The sequence below is a fragment of the Lytechinus variegatus genome, chromosome 2 (genome assembly GCF_018143015.1).
Source record: "Lytechinus variegatus isolate NC3 chromosome 2, Lvar_3.0, whole genome shotgun sequence".
NCBI classification, from domain to species: domain Eukaryota; kingdom Metazoa; phylum Echinodermata; class Echinoidea; order Temnopleuroida; family Toxopneustidae; genus Lytechinus; species Lytechinus variegatus.
Window position 1 is genome coordinate 63,969,387 of NC_054741.1, and position 18,611 is coordinate 63,987,997.

An 18,611-nucleotide genomic window follows, 5' to 3' on the forward strand; every position below is an offset into this window, starting at 1 on the left:
AAGCTTAAAAGAAAAATTGTTGACAGAATAAAGAATTTTTAAAAAGATTTTGCATACAAAACATGAAACTGTAGATTAAAAATTAGCTGCTCTGAAATAGAAGGCTCCTTTCATAGCGCAATTTTGGAAAGCCAATTTTGGTAAATCGTATCAAATTTTTGAGGAGTTTTTAAGGAATTTTACGTGCTCCAAACTTCATGTCGTATTTACCGTATTGCATTATCATTGTAATCATGACGGTTGTCATCACCACATTAATAATCACATTTAGCAATGGTAAAAATTTATTCCTATAATGTCTATGATCAAGATTATCAATCATAGCTAAAAAAAAATCATTTCATACATCAGCCGACACTGAATGAAAAATCATGACAGACCACCTAATTCGTCCTCATGACGAATTAAAATCTAGTTATCATTATTATTACTATTATTATTACATGTGTATTATAATTATCATCCTCATTATTATCATTATCATTATATTATTATTATTATTATCATTATTATTGTTATTATTATTATTTACTATTATCATTATTTTTTTCTCGATGGAAACAACTTTCATTTGGATTGGATTTCCCTTTATTTGTATGTCACACACGCGCTCACCCGCACACACAGACACGCATTGTATTCTCGCCGCCATGTATATAATTTTATTCCACATACTTGAAGAGCAACTCAGCGAGGCATGCAGTGAAGAAACAGGATGAATTCGTGTGCAAAAGATCCTTTTTGTCATTAGTAATTAAAATACAGTTCGAGAAATTTAGATCTTTTTTGGGACTCCCACCGCTTCTCCGGAGCGTGTCCTACGCTTCTTCGCCCCCCCCCCCACCACCGCATACATACACCCACACACGCAGAACACACACACACACCAGTGAGCATGGCCTGTATGTATTCGCCAGGTGTGATATTATTATGATTATATAACTAAGCAAAGGGTCAGTACCTCTGTGGTCAGATATTTGACCGATAGAAATTAAGTTCTGACACGTGGTCATCTATTGTGTTTAGTCTGCAAAAATATACCCTCATCGTGGGTCTAGCAAGTGCCAATTTGCATATAGAAAAATCCCTTGTGTAAACTGTCCAGTCGAAGAAGGAAGGCAAAAGAAAAAGCAAAATACTTTTAAAAATAGAGAGAAAAGCAAAAAAAAATATAGAAAGGAGTGTACTAATTAAGAATTATAAGACGAAAACGTAGCAAACAATCGCCGTTGGTATTTACGAGAAGATGAGAAACAAGAACAATTTATAAAGATCTGTTGTATTAGGCGTTCCTGTGATATCACAATGAATTTCCATTTTATTATGTACATGTAATATCATGGACACTGTATAAAGCCCTAAAGAATTAAGAGTGTACCAGCTCATGCAACAGTGTGATATCGGCGAAACAAGACACTGAACATTACACAAATAGTTCAGTGAACCAGACTCCAGGAGCCCCGGAACACAAAGATAAGCAATCATCCTGGAACTTGTTTTTAAAGATTGATTGCATTGACTACAATGTACAATCAATCATGATAATCAAGCGTACGATTAATCGCAAACCCTTGTGTTATGGGACCCAGACAGACCAACCAATGTTCCGCTATTACCAATGACATACCATTGGTCGGTTTGAAGTCGGTTTCGTTAAGTTGCTGGTATATAATATTATTTAGGATGGACTTTCCGGATGGGGGTCATAACAATTCTTTTCATTATCTGAACTTTTGAATGCCGCATTGGAGGTCATTTTTTTCTAGTTTATAGATGATGAAATGTCATCCATGAAAAGGAAGTGCTCATCTAAAACTTATACAGAGCGTGTGTAGTGACATTACTTCGGAGCACGTCTAGTTTAAATCATTATTCTACTTTTAAATTTGAACTAAAATCTCAGCACTCCAAAGTTTAGTCACTATGCCTGCCAGCCCTGTCAGTGCTTCTTTTTTGAGTGTGGAAGAAACTTTTAAACAGTGTTGCAATCTCTTTCAATAGTTATTTTGCATCTGATTTTCGACGAAAATTGCAATATTTTTCTTATATATTTTCACTCTATAGTTCTAGAGAATCATATCATTTCTGCTGACACCATGATCATCAAGATAAAGGAGTTTGTACATTAACAAACATTCTTTACATTACTCAGTGATCGTAGAGTGAAAATATGAATTTAAACTTGCATGCATATAGTTTTGAATGACCCAACTTGAAATCAAATACAGGTGTATCACATTTATGTCATGATAGCGTTTGTAATAGAAATGACCAAGGTGATATAAATCATAATTATTTTAGCTATAAATAACGCCAAGTTATGAAAAAAATAACACAAACTAATCACACAAGGATATATACAGTAATCCATTCGAATGATTATTTTAAACACGCATCACCCATATCATTAATAGACATCGTTTACTGATTCTGTTGTGTTAAATCCTCTTTAAATTTTTAATTGCCAATCTACTTTCTTTCACTCTTTCCGTCGCTTTACATTAGGGATCATTTATTTGTATTTCATTAATTGTGTAAATTCCTATAAAAACTATATGATGACTAAATTTCAAGAGCGTCTAACTCTCTTAAGAACGATCTTGCCGACTCTGTATTTTGGAATTTGAAATTGGTTTTAAAAAGCGCCTTCTCTCGGTATTGTTTTTTTTTTATATTTAAAATAGTCTTTTGGGCACCTACCTTACATATTTAGTAATTGTTATTTATTAAATTATTAAAGACGATACTTTTAAATATTATATTATGATAGCTTCAGCACATTTCGTGCTTGAGAAAGGATAATAATTATTGTATAAATGAATACGTAGATATTTTATGTCGATCGCGCAGCCGATCGAAACACATCTTCATGCAAAATTGATTCTCAGTAGACAAAGGATTAAGGTTGAACTCTAATAAATCATCTTTTCCCCAGCAATAATGCATTTTGGCGGTAGGTGGTAGCCTTCTACCTTCTTTCGAATCTACTTTGTTTAATGGGTCCATTCGATATATCGTTTTGTGTAATTCTCATGCAATTAAAATAACGCTTTAAAGCCCCTTTGCATTTTCGCTAAAGGGTAAGGTGGATTATACTTAACTATCATCGAACATTCCAATATTACAAAAGTGTAGTAGTCATGGAATATGTTTTCTGCCTTTGAAATTCAAAATCTGGCATTTTTAGCCATTGGAATTTGGCTTTTATATAGCGCCTTCTCTCGGTATTGTTTTTTATATTTAAAATAGTCATTTTGGCACCTACCTTACATAATTATTTAGTCATTTTTATTTATTAAATTATTAAAGACGATACTTTTAAATATTAAATTGTGATAGTTTCAGCACATTTCGTGCTAAAGAAAGGATAATTATATAAATAAGACTAAAATACGCAGCCGATCGAAACACATCTTCATGCAAAATTGATTTTCAGTTTATATCATTCACATCATAAATATTTTAGGTCAACGTGGCCATGGGAAGCGGAGGTGCTACGTGTATTATTCTCTATAGGCAGCAACCCCAGGAATTCTGGTACACTGTAAAAAAAATATATTGGGTAAAATTTTAACCAGCACGAGGGTAATTATTAACTTCGTAATTATGTACCCAACCAATTTGGGGCAGTATTTTACCCAATGCGGGAAGCATATTGTCCAGTAAGCTTAAAAAATTAAGCAGCAATTACTTTAGAATGGGCAAAATTTTCATCACACTGGGTAAATAAAAATGCCCAAAAGTAATGCCCAATGTTGGTTGGACACAATAATTACCCTCATGGAGCATTGTTTTTACCCAATATGTTTTTAGAGTGCAGGTGTTAAGAAATGGAGAGATGTAAGGCAGAATGGTAGAATAACTTTCATTTTGTAGTGAAATTTTTTTTGCTTGTCAAATTGTTTTCGGGACTGAAATAACCAGATATTTTGGTGACCACCCCCCTTTTTTTTTACTTGTCAAATTTATCTCAGCACCCCCCCCCCCCAGTCAAGAAATTAGAAATTGCTCACAGGGCCCTGTAGGGCCCATGCATTCATAATCTAGTAATGAATTAATTGAATGAGAAAAATGAAATGCATTTTGGGGGTTTACAAAAATTGAAAATACGCTTAAAAGTTTGGGTTACGTATGAAGAGTGGGTCGGTGGCGTATATTATTATCAAGTAGGTGGATGCAGGGATCCCCACTTGAAAAAAAAAACGGACAACGGACCGCGAAGAGGTGGGGGGTAATGGCGGGGGATTCTATTAGGGTATATTAATTATATATACATATAGGCAAATTGGAAAAACAAATTAGCCATTTCATGTGAAAATATAATTCATAGGTCATAATTCTATGTCTCCTTAACCATTCACACAATGTAATTGATCACATTTTTCATATTTGCCTTTCTTTCATTACTGATTCCAGTGTGAAAGCTAATAAACTTCTGGGTTATTACTGGAAGGCCGGAATGTAAAAGACCAAACGAAAGCAGAAAAACGATAAGAAAATATTGATAGATTGTCTCATAATAATGCCTGCTCGAGGTACCGTGTGTATTAAGGTTATTTTGTACATAATGCGGTGTGGACACTTGTTATTATATAAATTGTTGCAAAGTGATGGTTCCAATCCAGAAATAATCTGGCCAAATACTCAACAGCTCGTAATGTAGGCCGAACTGGGGAGTTGTTAGCATTCATGTTGCTGCCATCGCATACGTTTTTTTTTAGTTCTGAACAGAATCCTTCCATGCAATTTCACACATTATTACTCTAAAACCCAAATTAGGGAGTGAACCGCTGTGTTATTTAAAGGACAAGTCCACCCCAACAAAAACTTGATTTGAATAAAAAGAAAAAAAATCAACAAGCATAACACTGAAAATTTCATCAAAATCGGATGTAAAATAAGAAAGTTATGGCATTTTAAAGTTTCGCTTATTTTCAACAAAATAGTTATATGAACGAGCCAGTTACATCCAAATGAGAGAGTTGATGACATCACTCACTCACTATTTCTTTTGTAATTTATTATATGAAATATGAAATATTTTTATTTTCTCGTCATTGTCATGTGAAATGAAGTTTCATTCCTCACTGAACACATGGAATTCCATTATTTTAACATTTTGTGCTTCAGGCAAGGAGGTCCTAATCGTCAAAGTCGTAAAAAATGAAATATTGTATAATTCAAACAATAAAAAACAAAAGAAATAGTGAGTGAGTGACATCATCGACTCTCTCATTTGGATGTAACTTGCTCGTTCATATAACAATTTTGTTAAAAATAAGCGAAACTTTGAAATGTCATAACTTTCTTATTTTACATCCGATTTTGATGAAATTTTCAGCATTGTGCTTGTCTGATTTTTCTCTATTGATTCAAATCAACATTTTTCTGAGGTGGACTTGACCTTTAAGTCATACGTTTGAACCCCTCTCTCCTGTGGTACAAAACTCATTTTTCATAGTAGGTTAGACACATTGCTTACATTTTCACTTTTTACTGGTTCCTAATAACTTGTTCGTATTTATTCTCCATAATCTTCTTGTTATGTGTAGGTCTCCTGATTTCACATTCTGCTTCCATGGGACACGCGTAGCGCTTGAAGTAAATCTTTGAAAAGGAGGCCGCAGGAAATTATCTCGTAAAGAACATGAGACTTGAGCTTATGGAGCAAGATGTAGATTTCTCTGAACCATCACCATCAAGCTGACGTGAGCAAGAAAAACAAATCAACCATCATTCTAAATGGACGTCACTCCTGCTGTCACGTCTAAGGCGTTTTCCACAATCGCATCCATGGAACCTCTGAGAGTGTCCTCAAGCCTCGGATCCCCTACAGGGGGTGCGAGCAATTTGCAGACGATGTCGGCTCCCCACACGTTCTCGTCCGACGTGAAGATGGAAGTCATGGAGAGCGAATCGCCGCCGACAGCCCTCGATGCTCATCCTACTGTTATATCACGTGTTCCGGACAGTCCATGCTGGCAGTCATCCAATGATAGCAGCGATGCTCTCTCCTCGTCTGGTACGGTGCAGTTAAAAGGTATAATGATGTAGTTCACTAACGTATACATTCGTAATTCCGAAGCTTCGTTCTTCCGAAGGTTCGGATATTCCGAAGGTTCGTTAATCCGAAAGCGAAATAAGGTTCGTTTATCCGAAAACGAAATGACGTTCGTTGTTCATTTCGTTTTCGGACAAACGAACCTTCGGATTTACGCCACAAATTTTCGGATTAACGAACCCTTTTTCGTTTTCGGATTAACGAACATCGAGGCAAAGGCAATTTACGTGTTTCGGAATTACGAACCTTCCGAATTACGAAGTGTAACCGTTCACTAATGCCCCAGTCTTACGGAAGAAAACGATTCCAAATCGAGGACGTTTTGTCATTGGGGGAAAAAGAAAATAACTTCTATTCTATTTGGAGATTGGAGTCGGTTTACCGGTCTGACTGTGGGTTCCATCAGACATTTGCTCCGGTGACAATTGCTCCGCACGTTCATCCAAACATGAAATCCATCCTCCAACACTAAATAAACCCTTACCTTTTTCGTTACATTTTTGTTAACTAAAAACTCTATTACAACCCTAACTCTAACCCCATGCCCTCTGAGATAAATAAGACCGGGGCAAAATATCGCAGGAACAAATGTGACGTGTCACTGATTGTGGCATAACCTACGGAGTCATGTCAGTATGAGCTGTTCCTGATTGGTCAAAAATTCTTATAATCGGTAAATCCTTTATAAAAGCTCGAATGATTTGTCAATCCTTTACCAACGCCTAATGCTTGGTGAATCATTTATCAAAGCTCTGATTTACGATGATTATGCTTAATCCTTTCTCAAAGATCTAATGTTTGGTTAATAGTTCATCGAGTTCTTATGGTTGGCCATCCTTTTATAAATGGCCAATCCTTTATCCAAGCCCTGATCTTGATCAATCCTTTCTCAAAGATCTAATGATTGATCAATCCTTTATCAAAGCTCTAATGGTTGGACAATGACTTCTCAACACCCAAAATGACTGGCCGATCTGTCATCAAAGCTCTAATGATTGACAAATCCTTAATCAAAGCTCTTATGCTTTGTGAGACCTTTCTCAACACTGTTGATTGGTCAATCCTTTCTCAGATCTCTAGTAATTGGCCAACAGTTACTTAAAGGTGTGAACGGTCAATGGACTCTTCTTTTCTCCCTTTGATATTATTTTGCTCAAAACTGTTCCAACTCGGGACAACCAAGGGCGACTTTCGTCTTGCTAATAAACATTGAAAATTCCCGAGAAAAGTACTAAGTAAGCGATTTCAAGAATGTACGTTTTGGGACGGTCGTCCGTCTGGTCTTCCCTAATGGTACATTAAGCTATGTCGACGATCATTCAGGGGGGAGGGGGTTGAACTGTCCCCCTCGAATTTGCATAGCAGATTTTGGGAGAGGATCGTCTCCCCCCCCCCCATCAGGCCTTGACAGCAAATCTCTAGAAATCGAAGGGTATTGTGTATAGGTTTGATTTGGGTGATGTAAATGGTTAAATGATAGCGATGCAAGGTTTATTGGTCATTTTAACTGATGAAATTTCTTGTAAAAACAAAGTCTATAAAAAGACAGAACAAAGATGGATGTGGCAGTGTCTGCACCGTGTAATTGCACCATGAATATCTATTTCCTTTATCTTCTCGGCTGATATGACCGTGTTTTTGTTTACATTACAAGAAATCTTAAGGTCGCCAAATAATGTGAATCACGGCTTAGCAAAATTCAATTACATAATATATAGGCTTTGATCGGTTTTTGTTTTTATACTCATCAGTTAACCATGATTTGCAAAATTGCAACATAGTACATTGATTTTCGTTTAAAACAACTGTATTCGGGGGTCCCATAAGTTATGAGCCACTACCCCCCCCTTCTCTCTCTCTCTCTCTTAAAAAAATCGTTTCTTTTGTTTCCTAAATTATTGTGGGGGGATAGAATGGAACCCGATTTGAGGAGATTGTCAAAGGGAAATTCTGAAATCCTGGATTCCACATGGATCCACATACCATATAGCACCATGGGCTTTGTGGACTTAATGAACTTTATAGATTCGCAAAAAAAATCTAGGTATTGTCTGTCTTGAGCGCCATATCTATATTTGTAACAGGAATAAATAGACCATTCCGCAGGTCCGTCATTCACAGCGGCATCAAAAAGATACAAATTCATCCTTATTAAGACTATTCAAGATCATTTGAATTTGCACCACTGCGATCTGTTGTAATGAAAAATGCACATCAGCCGATTCGATTTTGTACCTTTGGGGGCCTGCATTTATCATCTTTGTTTTCACATGAATAATAAATGTTTTATTCATGATTGCATACTGAATTATTTTTTTTTCTCCTTTTTAGGTGAAAAGAGGAGCGATGATAAATGCTGGGTGTGCGGAGAGAAATCAAATACTTTTCATTACGGTATATTGTCTTGCGAAGGATGCAAGGTAGGTATTATTTGAAATATTGTTTCATGTGATAATTAAAATATCATTCGGATTATTGTTAAAACCTTAATATATTGTCTGACGTTCTTCCTGTCCATGATACATTTAATAGACCAATAATGAAATGCACGGAATGTCAAGCATTTCAACGTTCTCCCTCATGTTTTGTTTTTCTCCCAGAGCTTCTTCGCCAGGGCCAGCTCTAACCACATAAGCTACAATTGCCCAACCAAACAGTGTGTGATTAATAAGGAAACTCGGAATCGATGTATGTACTGCAGATGGAAGAAGTGTGTTGCCGTAGGCATGTCAAAAACAGGTAGGTCATTTTTTACCATGAAGGCTTAGGTAGGTTATTATCATTTTTTACCATGAAGGCTTACGTTACCATGCCAGCAAGGTTTAAAGTTAATTTCTGACTGACTCTAATGTACAAGATTCTTGGTAGATGTATTCTACAAATATAATATATCGAAATCTTAACCAAGGTTGATATTTGAAATATCAAAACTTAAAAAGAATGTATGGATATTTTCCATGAAACATGAATATAGGGTTACCAAGAATCACTGATCATCTTGCATGAGTTTCAGATCCCTTGATCAAGGTTAAATATCATTGAGGTCAATGAACTGAGTATTTCATTGTCAAATTAATCGGGTTTTGTGAAAAATTATTCATTTGGTTATTTAAAAAGTCAGCACCTCTGCTATATTCAATCGTAGTAAAGGCGAGACTGTCAGAGGCGTTCCACTTGTTTTGTTTTATTTTTTTCTTCAACTTCTTAAATGACAATTTGAAACTTGGTAAAGGTGTTACGTTTCCTAATAAAATGTGCCATTTCCATTAGTCATGATAGATTAAATATTCTGATTATGATTATTTCATCAGCTTCCAAACTTGGCCGCCGTTCCAAGCAGCTCAAGGCTCAGATCGCGAAGCACGTGCCCAACAAATCGGCTCCAATATCAACATCATCAGACTCTGGTCTCGACAGCCCGATCTGCAGTCCAAACGATGGCTCTTCCCATCCAAACACACCCAAGCAGCTCTCCTCCCCTACCCTGTCTGGCTATGGAGAGTTCTCCCCTCTCAGGGAAGCAAGCTCTAAGTCTTCACGGCACAGCATAGAGCTGAATAGCCCTACTGGAAGTGTCTTTATGCCAACGGATGCCTCATCTACTCAGGAAGACTGTGAGCCACTCTCTAGGAAGCACAAGCATGCTGATGACGATATCCAATCCATGCCCATAAAATCACCATTGTCACACCAGTCGCTCCAGTGGCCGGATGTGTCGTCAGTTCCGCTTCCATCTCCGACCAGCGCCTGGTTCAATGTCGTTGAGGACTCTCAGCTGGAAAAGTTTGCTGCTGATATCCATCGCATACGACTAGAGAGTTTCATCTTTGAGTGCGCCCACAACCCCAAGCAGAAGGTGCCCCCAGCCATAGACATGGACTCCATCCGTCAGGGCTGCCACATGGTGGTGAAAGTACCCACGCCGTCACTGATGGAATCAATGCTCGGCTGCATGACAGACATCATCAGGAGAGTTGTTTCCTTCTGCAAACGAATTCCTGGTTTTGCCGAGCTTCCCATCCATGACCGAACGTCGCTTATCAAGAACAACATGTTCGAGATGGTATTGGTCCACTCTTCGCATCTGGTGGAACGGAATGAGCTGTTTGTGGTCATGGGGGATCCACATCTCATCATTCCCATGGAGTTACTGAAGATGATCCCTTTCAGTGGCACAATTGTACCCCTCTTCAGACTCAACGACAGGATACAAAGTCTTGGTTTGTCATCCCGGGAAACCAGTTTGCTTTGTGCCATGGTCATGCTCGCGCCAGGTGAGGGTTTGTTGATTTCTTCGCTTTTATTGTTGGCGGTGCACTTTTTTTGTCTTATACAGCAAGTAGCATCGTATCCCATCTTTTACATGGTTATATGAATTCATGTTAACTCGGCTCTACCCACATCTATTTCCATTGGGAGGTTCTGAGTTTGATTTATCTGTATGATGAGATAATGTTCTGCAAATATGCTTTCATAACCCTGTTTCGGACGTTACGTCGCCTCCTCGATTTTCTTTTCAACTTTTAATCTCGATGTAACGTGATTGAAGCCTAGTTGTGTGGGAACAAGAAATTAAGAAAATCACCTTATTGCTTTCCCATGCTCTGATCTTTCGATTATACTTTCTTTCATTAAAGCTACTTTTTTATAAAACTATTTCGTCTCACTGTCATTTACACATTTGCAGATATATACAAAACAGCTCAACATTTTCAAAATGTATCAGAGGGAATACTACAAGTATTACATCATTTTTGTATTTGAATATTTAAGCAGTTTTTTTCATGAAGATAACGTATTTTGGTTGTATCATGGAGATGAAATGTTGGGTATATATCCGGCTGAAAGAATCCATATTCTGTTTTTGTCTCGCCTGCATAGCAGAGCGAGACTGCAGGCGCCGCTTTTCCGACCGCGGCGGCGGCGTCAACATCAAATTTTAACATAAGAAGTTTTAGAAATGACATAACTTAGACTATATGGACATAGTTCATTAAACTTGGACATAAAAGTAATCAAGTATTACTTACATCCTTCCTGGGTTTCACATGAACAAAAAAGGCCAAAGGTCATTTAGGGTCAATGAACTTAGACCATGTTGGGGAGTCAATATCGACATCTTAACCTAATGTTAAGTTTTTGAAATGTCATAACTTAGGAGGTATATGGACCTAGTTCATGAAACTTACACATAACTTACATAAGGGTAATGAAGTAATTCTGAACATCCTGCCCGAGATTCAGGTCACATGACCAAGGTCAAAGTTCATTTAGGGTCAATGAACTTGGTCAGGTAGGGGGCATTTGTTGGATTTCCATCATAACTTTAAATTTTTATGGAGCTAGTTCATAAAACTTTGACATTAGAGTGATGAAGTATCACTGAAAATTCTGTTTCAGCTCTCAGGTCACATGACCAAGATCAAAGGTCATTTAGGGTCAATGAACTTTGGTCGTGTTGGGAGTATTCGTTGAATTGGCATCATGACTTAGAAGGTTTATGGATCTAGTTCATGAAACATAGACAGAAGGGTCATCATCATCATCATATCAGCCATGCTCAGCCCACTGCAGGGCGAAGGCCTCCTCAAGTCGGTGCCAAAGGTGCTTGTCTTGTGCTGACGCAATCCAATTTATACCAATGAATTTTGTGAGCTCGTCACTCCATCTCAATTTCTGTCTACCCCGATTTCGTGATCCTAGCCATGGTCTCCATTCTGTGATGCGTTTGGTCCACCTATTATCATGTGATCTTGCAAGGTGGCCAGCCCATCTCCATTTCATTGATTTAATTGCTTTGATTATGTCTATTACAGAAGGGTATTCAAGTATAAATGATTGTTTTGCACACATCTAAGATCACAATCATGATCATGGTCAAATGTCATTTTGGGTCAATTGACATTTATATGTTATTTTATTATCATGAATGTTTTCTTTTGTGAATAAATATTCAATAGCTGTTTCCAAAGTCAGCACTGCTGCTATATCGAATCGCGTAATGCAGATGAGACTGCCAGAGGCGTTCCACTTTCAAACATAAATTATTTTTTTTCTCGTTTCTTCCACAGACGGAGAGGATATCGAACATCGCGACACGATCTCGGTTCTTCAGAACCGGGTTGCTCAAGCCCTTCGTAGAGAGATCCGATCTTCGTTACGAGTCGACCCCGATGACACGTTCATGCAGCTCTTCATCGTGTTGCCAATGCTCCGCGAAATGAATGTTTCCCATCGCAACCTTGTCTCCAACTTCAAGATGAAGATGCCGGGGATGTTCAGCGATCTTCATCAGGAGGTCTTCGAGTAGGTTCTTCTATAACTCCCCGAATGACCGCGAGAACCTTTGAGGAGATCATCAAGGATGTGTTCAAGTAGTAGAGTGTATGATGCCCTACCGATGACAAATCCCAATAAAACATAAGAGTTACAATTGAGGAGAACTTTGGGGTGTAATCAAATACACTTCGGATTTAGGTGTTGTTGTTTTTTTTTCATTACCATTCATTGCCTTCTAACACGAAGATTCACAAATTATAAAGCAAATATCACACAACGCTTTCTATGATTATGTTGATCGCACGCATTGAAATGATATGGGCAGGAATTGGCCATGACCAAGTTGTTCTTATGCAAGTTCCTCCATTGTAACTCAATTTTCTAGCGTTGCCCAACACGTGGAGCGTCGGGTCTCGTGTTTCACGAAAGTACATGGGAAATCGAACCGCTTTCGAGTTTCCTCCAGATGCGGAACGGATCAACTCATACAAGTAGGATATGATGTGAATTAAGGACCGAAAACCTTTGTTGAGTTAGCCTGACCAAGCTGGAAATTGGTGGCCCGGACTTCATGTATTTTTTATGTCTCCATGCAGTGGAAACCAATCACTGAAAGGAATCCAAATTTAGTTGTACGTTTGGTTGTTGTTGTTTTTTAATAAGATATATTTATTTAGTTGGTATAATGATGGGATATAATGTATGTATGTTTAATCACTGATCACTGCTTAGTAGAGGACTTCGTACAAAGAATACAATGAATGCATCCCGGATGATATCGGGCTGTTTCACAACAGATTTGAGGAATAGGAAATAAGTAAAAGACGTGTTCGGTCTGGAGTCGGTTTTGCTGAAGTGCTTTCAGCATCAGGTATGCACTCTTATTCTTAGGGTTTTTACTTTTTTTTTTTCGTCTCACCTGCGAAGCAAAGTGAGACTATAGGCGCCGCTTTTCCGACGGCGGCGGCGACGGCGGCGGCGGCGGCGGCGTCAACATCAAATCTTAACCTGAGGTTAAGTTTTTGAAATGACATCATAACTTAGAAAGTATATGGACCTAGTTCATGAAACTTGGCCATAAGGTTAATCAAGTATTACTGCACATTCTATTAGAGTTTCATGTCACATGACCAAGGTCAAAGGTCATTTAGGGTCAATGAACTTAGACCATGTTGGAGGAATCAACATCGAAATCTTAACCTGTGGTTAAGTTTTTGAAATGTCATCATAACTTAGAAAATATATGGACCTAGTTCATGAAACTTGGACATAAGGTTAATCAAGTATCACTGAACATCCTGCATGAGTTTCACGTCACATGACCAAGGTCAAAGGTCATTTAGGGTCAATGAACTTTGGCCGAACTGGGGATATCTGTTGAATTCCCATCATAACTTTGAAAGTTTATGGATCTGATTCATGAAACTTGGACATAATAGTCATCAAGCATCACTGAAAATTTTGTGCAAGTTTCAGGTCTCATGATTAAGGTCAAAGGTCATTTAGGGTCAATGAACTTTGGCCGAATCAGGGGTATCTGTTGAATTACCATCATAACTTTGATAGTTTATTGGTCTAGTTCATTAAACTTGGACATTAGAGTAATCAAGTATCACTGAACATCCTGTGCACGTTTCAGGTCACATGACCAAGGTCAAAGGTCAATGAACTTTGGCCGAATTGGGTGTATCTGTTGAATTACCATCATAACTTTGAAAGTTTATGGATCTGATTCATGAAACTTGTACATAAGAGTAATCAAGTATCACTGAATATCCTGTTTGAGTTTCAGGTCACATGATCAAGGTCAAAGGTCATGTAAGGTCAATGAACTTTGGCCATGTTGGGGTTTTTTTGTGAATCTCTGTAAGTTTATTGGTCTAGTTCATAAAAAGTGGACATAAGAGTAACCATGTATCACTGAACATCTTGTGCGAGTTAGAGTAGTATTCAAAGTCAGCACTGCTGCTATATTGAACCGCGTGATGCAGGTGAGACGGCCAGAGGCATTCCACTTGTTACTTGTTTTTTTTTCTTTTAAATTCATGAATACTTTGCGAGAGTACATGTGAACACTCTATAGAGTGTCATAACACCAATAGACACCGGTTGTGGTTAATTTTTCATCAATAGTTTTATTTGGGGGATTTTTGTGGGTTTGCGTTACATGCTGTATTGAAATCATACATTGGTTATATTAATGTATAGGAAATATGCCTCCTACTCCCTCATCTCCCTGAATTCCATTTGATCATGAAATCATACAACTCTGTATTGTGTGGTTTCCAAAGTTTCAAGGTACAAACATTTTTTCTAATTTCTATTACTCATGTCATTATATTCCAAGAAACAGTGACGTATGTTTGCGCTTCTATATGGGGATTTATTGTATGGTTTATTTTACCCCAGGACTGAAAATTGCTTCTGTCTTGAATTATGTGAAAACCATATGGTCGGATCGGAATTTCGATATGGACTACGTTTCTTATTCGGTTTCTAACTTGTACCCATTCCTTTTTTTTCTGTTCTCTAGTGAAGGGGTAATCAGCCCCCCCCCCCCCCCCCCCTCATATAACGCCGCGAGTATTAATTTACTCAGTGCTAATGTGTGCGTATGTAATTGGTAAAGTTGTATGGGTATTCTTTCCGATATAATAAAATGTTAATTTAATGATTTTTATGAATGTATTGAATTTATCAATTTATGAATTGATTATGCTAATTTATGCATAAATCATACTTTTGACTCTTATTTACGAAAAGAGACTCTTATAGAACTCTGATTTTTTTTTCTTAAAGAAATCTTTATAGCATTCCTAGCAATTGTGTTCTAAAAAAGCGGTTCGAAAATCAATTTCTTATGTACCCGTCCGTCGCAAATTTCGTTACATAAGATGCACAAGACTTGAAAGATAAAAGTCAGTAACGCGAAGAATTAATGGATGGATATTGAGATAAAGACGGCCCATTAATATTATTCTATTCATCTCTGATGTCTACCCGCCCTTTCACACGGTAAAAAAATAGTCATTTGAATGATTCCAGTGAAAAATACGCATACATTCGTAATTCCGAAGCTTCGTTATTCCGAAGGTTCAGATATTCCGAAGGTTCGTTATTCCGAAGGTTCGTATTTCCGAAGGTTCGTAATTCGAAGGTTCGTTAGTCCGAAAACAAAATGAGGTTCGTAATTCCGAAGGTTCGTTAGTCCGAAAACGAAATGATTAACGAAGCTTACTTCGTTTTCGGATTATCAAACCTTCGGAAAAACGCCACAAAATGTTCGGATTAACGAACCCTTTTACGTTTTCGGATTAACGAACATTGAGGTATAGGCAACTTACGTGTTTCGGAATTACGAATCTTTGGAATGAAGAACCTTCGGAATTACGAAGTGTAACCGAAAAATAAGGCTAATGACGAATTTTTAGTACGTGTGAAACCAAACTAGAATCACAAATTCTTATCACAATCACGAATTCAGATTCCAGTTAAGTTTCAGTCGAATGACGGTACGAATTTTCCATGTGAAAGGTCCGATAATTCTTAAGACGAATTGCAATCATCATTACAATGATAATTCAAGATTCACGTGTAAAAAGGCCCTACGTTTCTCTTCTTCATTCTCATTGCTCATTCCATGTTTTGTCTGGATTGCATTTCCCCCCTTTTTCAAATCACCTTGGAGTTATCCTTCACATCACAAAATTTGATATAATTTATTTTGTTAACATTCGCATAGCCGTATCTTACCACTTTCTAAATGGTAATTTTGAGCCTTATTCGAGCTGTGTTTTTATTGTGTGTTTTTATTTGTGAATTTCACGATAAGATACTGTCTTCGTCAAAACTGACGCTAAATTATGAATTCTAAATGTCTCCGTTCTTCTCTTTTTCTTTTTAGAATTATATACCTTTTTACTGTTTTATGATATAGTCATCATGAAGAGTCGTATCCCTTGTATTAGCTTACAATGGAATAGCTGTTTATTTTTAAAATGTTTACCGTTCATAATATTTCATACAAGTGTCGTTTTCAAACAAAAGAAAGAGGATAAAGGTCAATGAGATATGATCATTATTTTTTGAGAATTCGTTTGCTGTTACCCTTGTCAATGATGTCATGAAAAAAGTATTTCAAAATATTTAACGGACAATCTCACTTGTGTCAAATCGTATGGTGTGTCCACCTTGCACGATCTAACCAAACCGGTGATGAATTTCACACGCACCTTGGAATCTTATCGGGGGTTGCATGCAAGATTTTTATATTCGATTGCAAATCAAGCGTAATTTAGCACAAATAAACCACAAAAATTGGTTTTAATCAAATAACTTACGCTTTGATCGGGGCTTCGAGTTATTTGGAATTGAACGCAACTGCTTGCAACACCCCCTTAAATGTGATGTCACACTTTGTGAAAAACCCCGATTTTTCATGAAACAGAAGAGTTGTTTGAGTCTCATGAACCGTCAGAATGTGGGTGCATTTTAATGGGAGAAAAGTGGGTACATGTTGATTCACATCTGTACACACATTTTTATACACGGATTTAGGGGTTTATGGCTGGAGGTATTCGTTCACCTCACCATAATTTAACGCAGGGGCGCGACGCCATGTCATTTTGATCATTTTGATTGACGGCAATACATTGCTTTCTCATTTGAAATGGAGGTGCGATGGTGGTTGCACGACTCTTTTAATATTTTGTTTCTTCCTCTTTCACTTTTTTCTGAACTCTTACTATTTGAGAAGACCCCCCCCCCCCCCCATTTACCGTCGCCCATGATTTTATCTCTCGGCGTTGTAGTTAGCAGTCATAATTGAAATCAGGGTATTATCATACATGTAGAACGCTGAGAATCTTAAAACACACATGAGCTGTACTCATAATGATTTTTTTTCACTGAATGTATGTTATATTTCGAGATCAGAATACATAGTTGCTGTTTCGCACAATATGCACATTTTATAGAGCGTGTATTAGGTAGTGTATCATTACAAAGATATATAAATGTATATAGGTGTATATGTATAACTTGTATTAAGCCTATCATTCTTGTTTTAAGGTACCGTATGGGTGTAGGGTCGTGATTGTATACGTATCCCAGTTTATGTCATTTTTCGAGATATTGAAATGTAATGGATATGGATTGCCTATCCATGGAACAAGTTTTTCTTTATCCAAAATCCTCGCGAAGTTTATTACAATCTATGGCCTGAATATTAATGATTTTGCATGCATTCAGGTTTATCCGTGATTTTCCATTGATTTTAATTCAAAACTCAACACCCTCAAATAATCTCGGGTCAGGGGCCCGTTGCAGAAAGAGTTGCACTTAAACACAAGCCAAATGATGCTGTTGATTGGTTGAAAATCAAGTTGCGATTGATTGCAACTCTTTCTGCAACGGGCCCCAGATTGCTTCCATTCCGAGTAAAAGAAATGATACTGAAAAAAGGTTTGATGTGACAAAGAAAAGGTCAGAAGTTCAGAACTGACCCAGAAGTGGTCACATCTGACCCTTTTCTGGGTCATTTTCAGACTTGATTTCCGGGTCAGTCTGACCTTGAATTTAAGCTTTTAGGGTCATATGCCTATAATAATACAAGTGGTCTGTAGTCACTATTATGGATTGGTTTTACAGATTAACACTAGTTATCAATAGTATTTTTTGACTTGGCATCTGTGCACGTTTGCCCTTTTTTCGATGTAGGTGGGTGAAGTAGGATTATAATGAAGTTGTTCATCCTCTTTGATGGAACTTATAGATAATTAAAGTTGTGTTTAATTATAACTTCATCAATCGTTCACAATTCTAAAGTTTACTCATCCGATTGGTTGAATTCAATTTGTGATTGATTAGAACTCTCTCTGCAACTAACCTGTGGGAGAGGGTTTACCTCAATCCCCTTTTTGGCAATCTTCTCCAAAAGGTTTGTTATGATAATATCTTTTATTCAAGCTTTTATTGTATGGTTTAGTTCATTCAACATCTACATCATGTATGCTTTAGTGTTTGTGTGGAGCGATTCACTATGTTATTGTCATTTCTGATTTATTCAAGCTCTCTATACAGACTCTATACGCTACCTTTAATACGTTTCATCTTGTACAAATTCATTCATTTTGATCCAGAGGAATGCAGGGTATCTAGCTAAGGGTATTGATAATGTGACATGTGTGTGAGCTTTAGGAAGTTACAACTTTCACCCCTTGCGATGTTTTTTTTTCAGTTATACTCATTTTTGTACATAATGTGTGTTATA

At 37.3% G+C, this 18,611-nt stretch overlaps 1 protein-coding gene across 1 annotated transcript in view; it reads left to right on the plus strand.

The window, feature by feature from the left end:
* The window catches only part of LOC121408621 (ecdysone-induced protein 78C-like), a 30,800-nt gene extending 17,560 nt beyond the window's left edge, over window positions 1-13,240 (plus strand). The window contains exons 2-6 of the mRNA XM_041600152.1: window positions 5,553-6,040; window positions 8,393-8,481; window positions 8,662-8,800; window positions 9,373-10,335; window positions 12,133-13,240. Of these exons, the coding sequence (XP_041456086.1) occupies window positions 5,743-6,040; window positions 8,393-8,481; window positions 8,662-8,800; window positions 9,373-10,335; window positions 12,133-12,371 (1,728 nt within the window). The 5' untranslated portion in view covers window positions 5,553-5,742 and the 3' untranslated portion in view covers window positions 12,372-13,240. The remainder of the gene's footprint in view (window positions 1-5,552; window positions 6,041-8,392; window positions 8,482-8,661; window positions 8,801-9,372; window positions 10,336-12,132) is intronic.
* The last annotated feature ends 5,371 nt before the right edge of the window (window positions 13,241-18,611 follow it).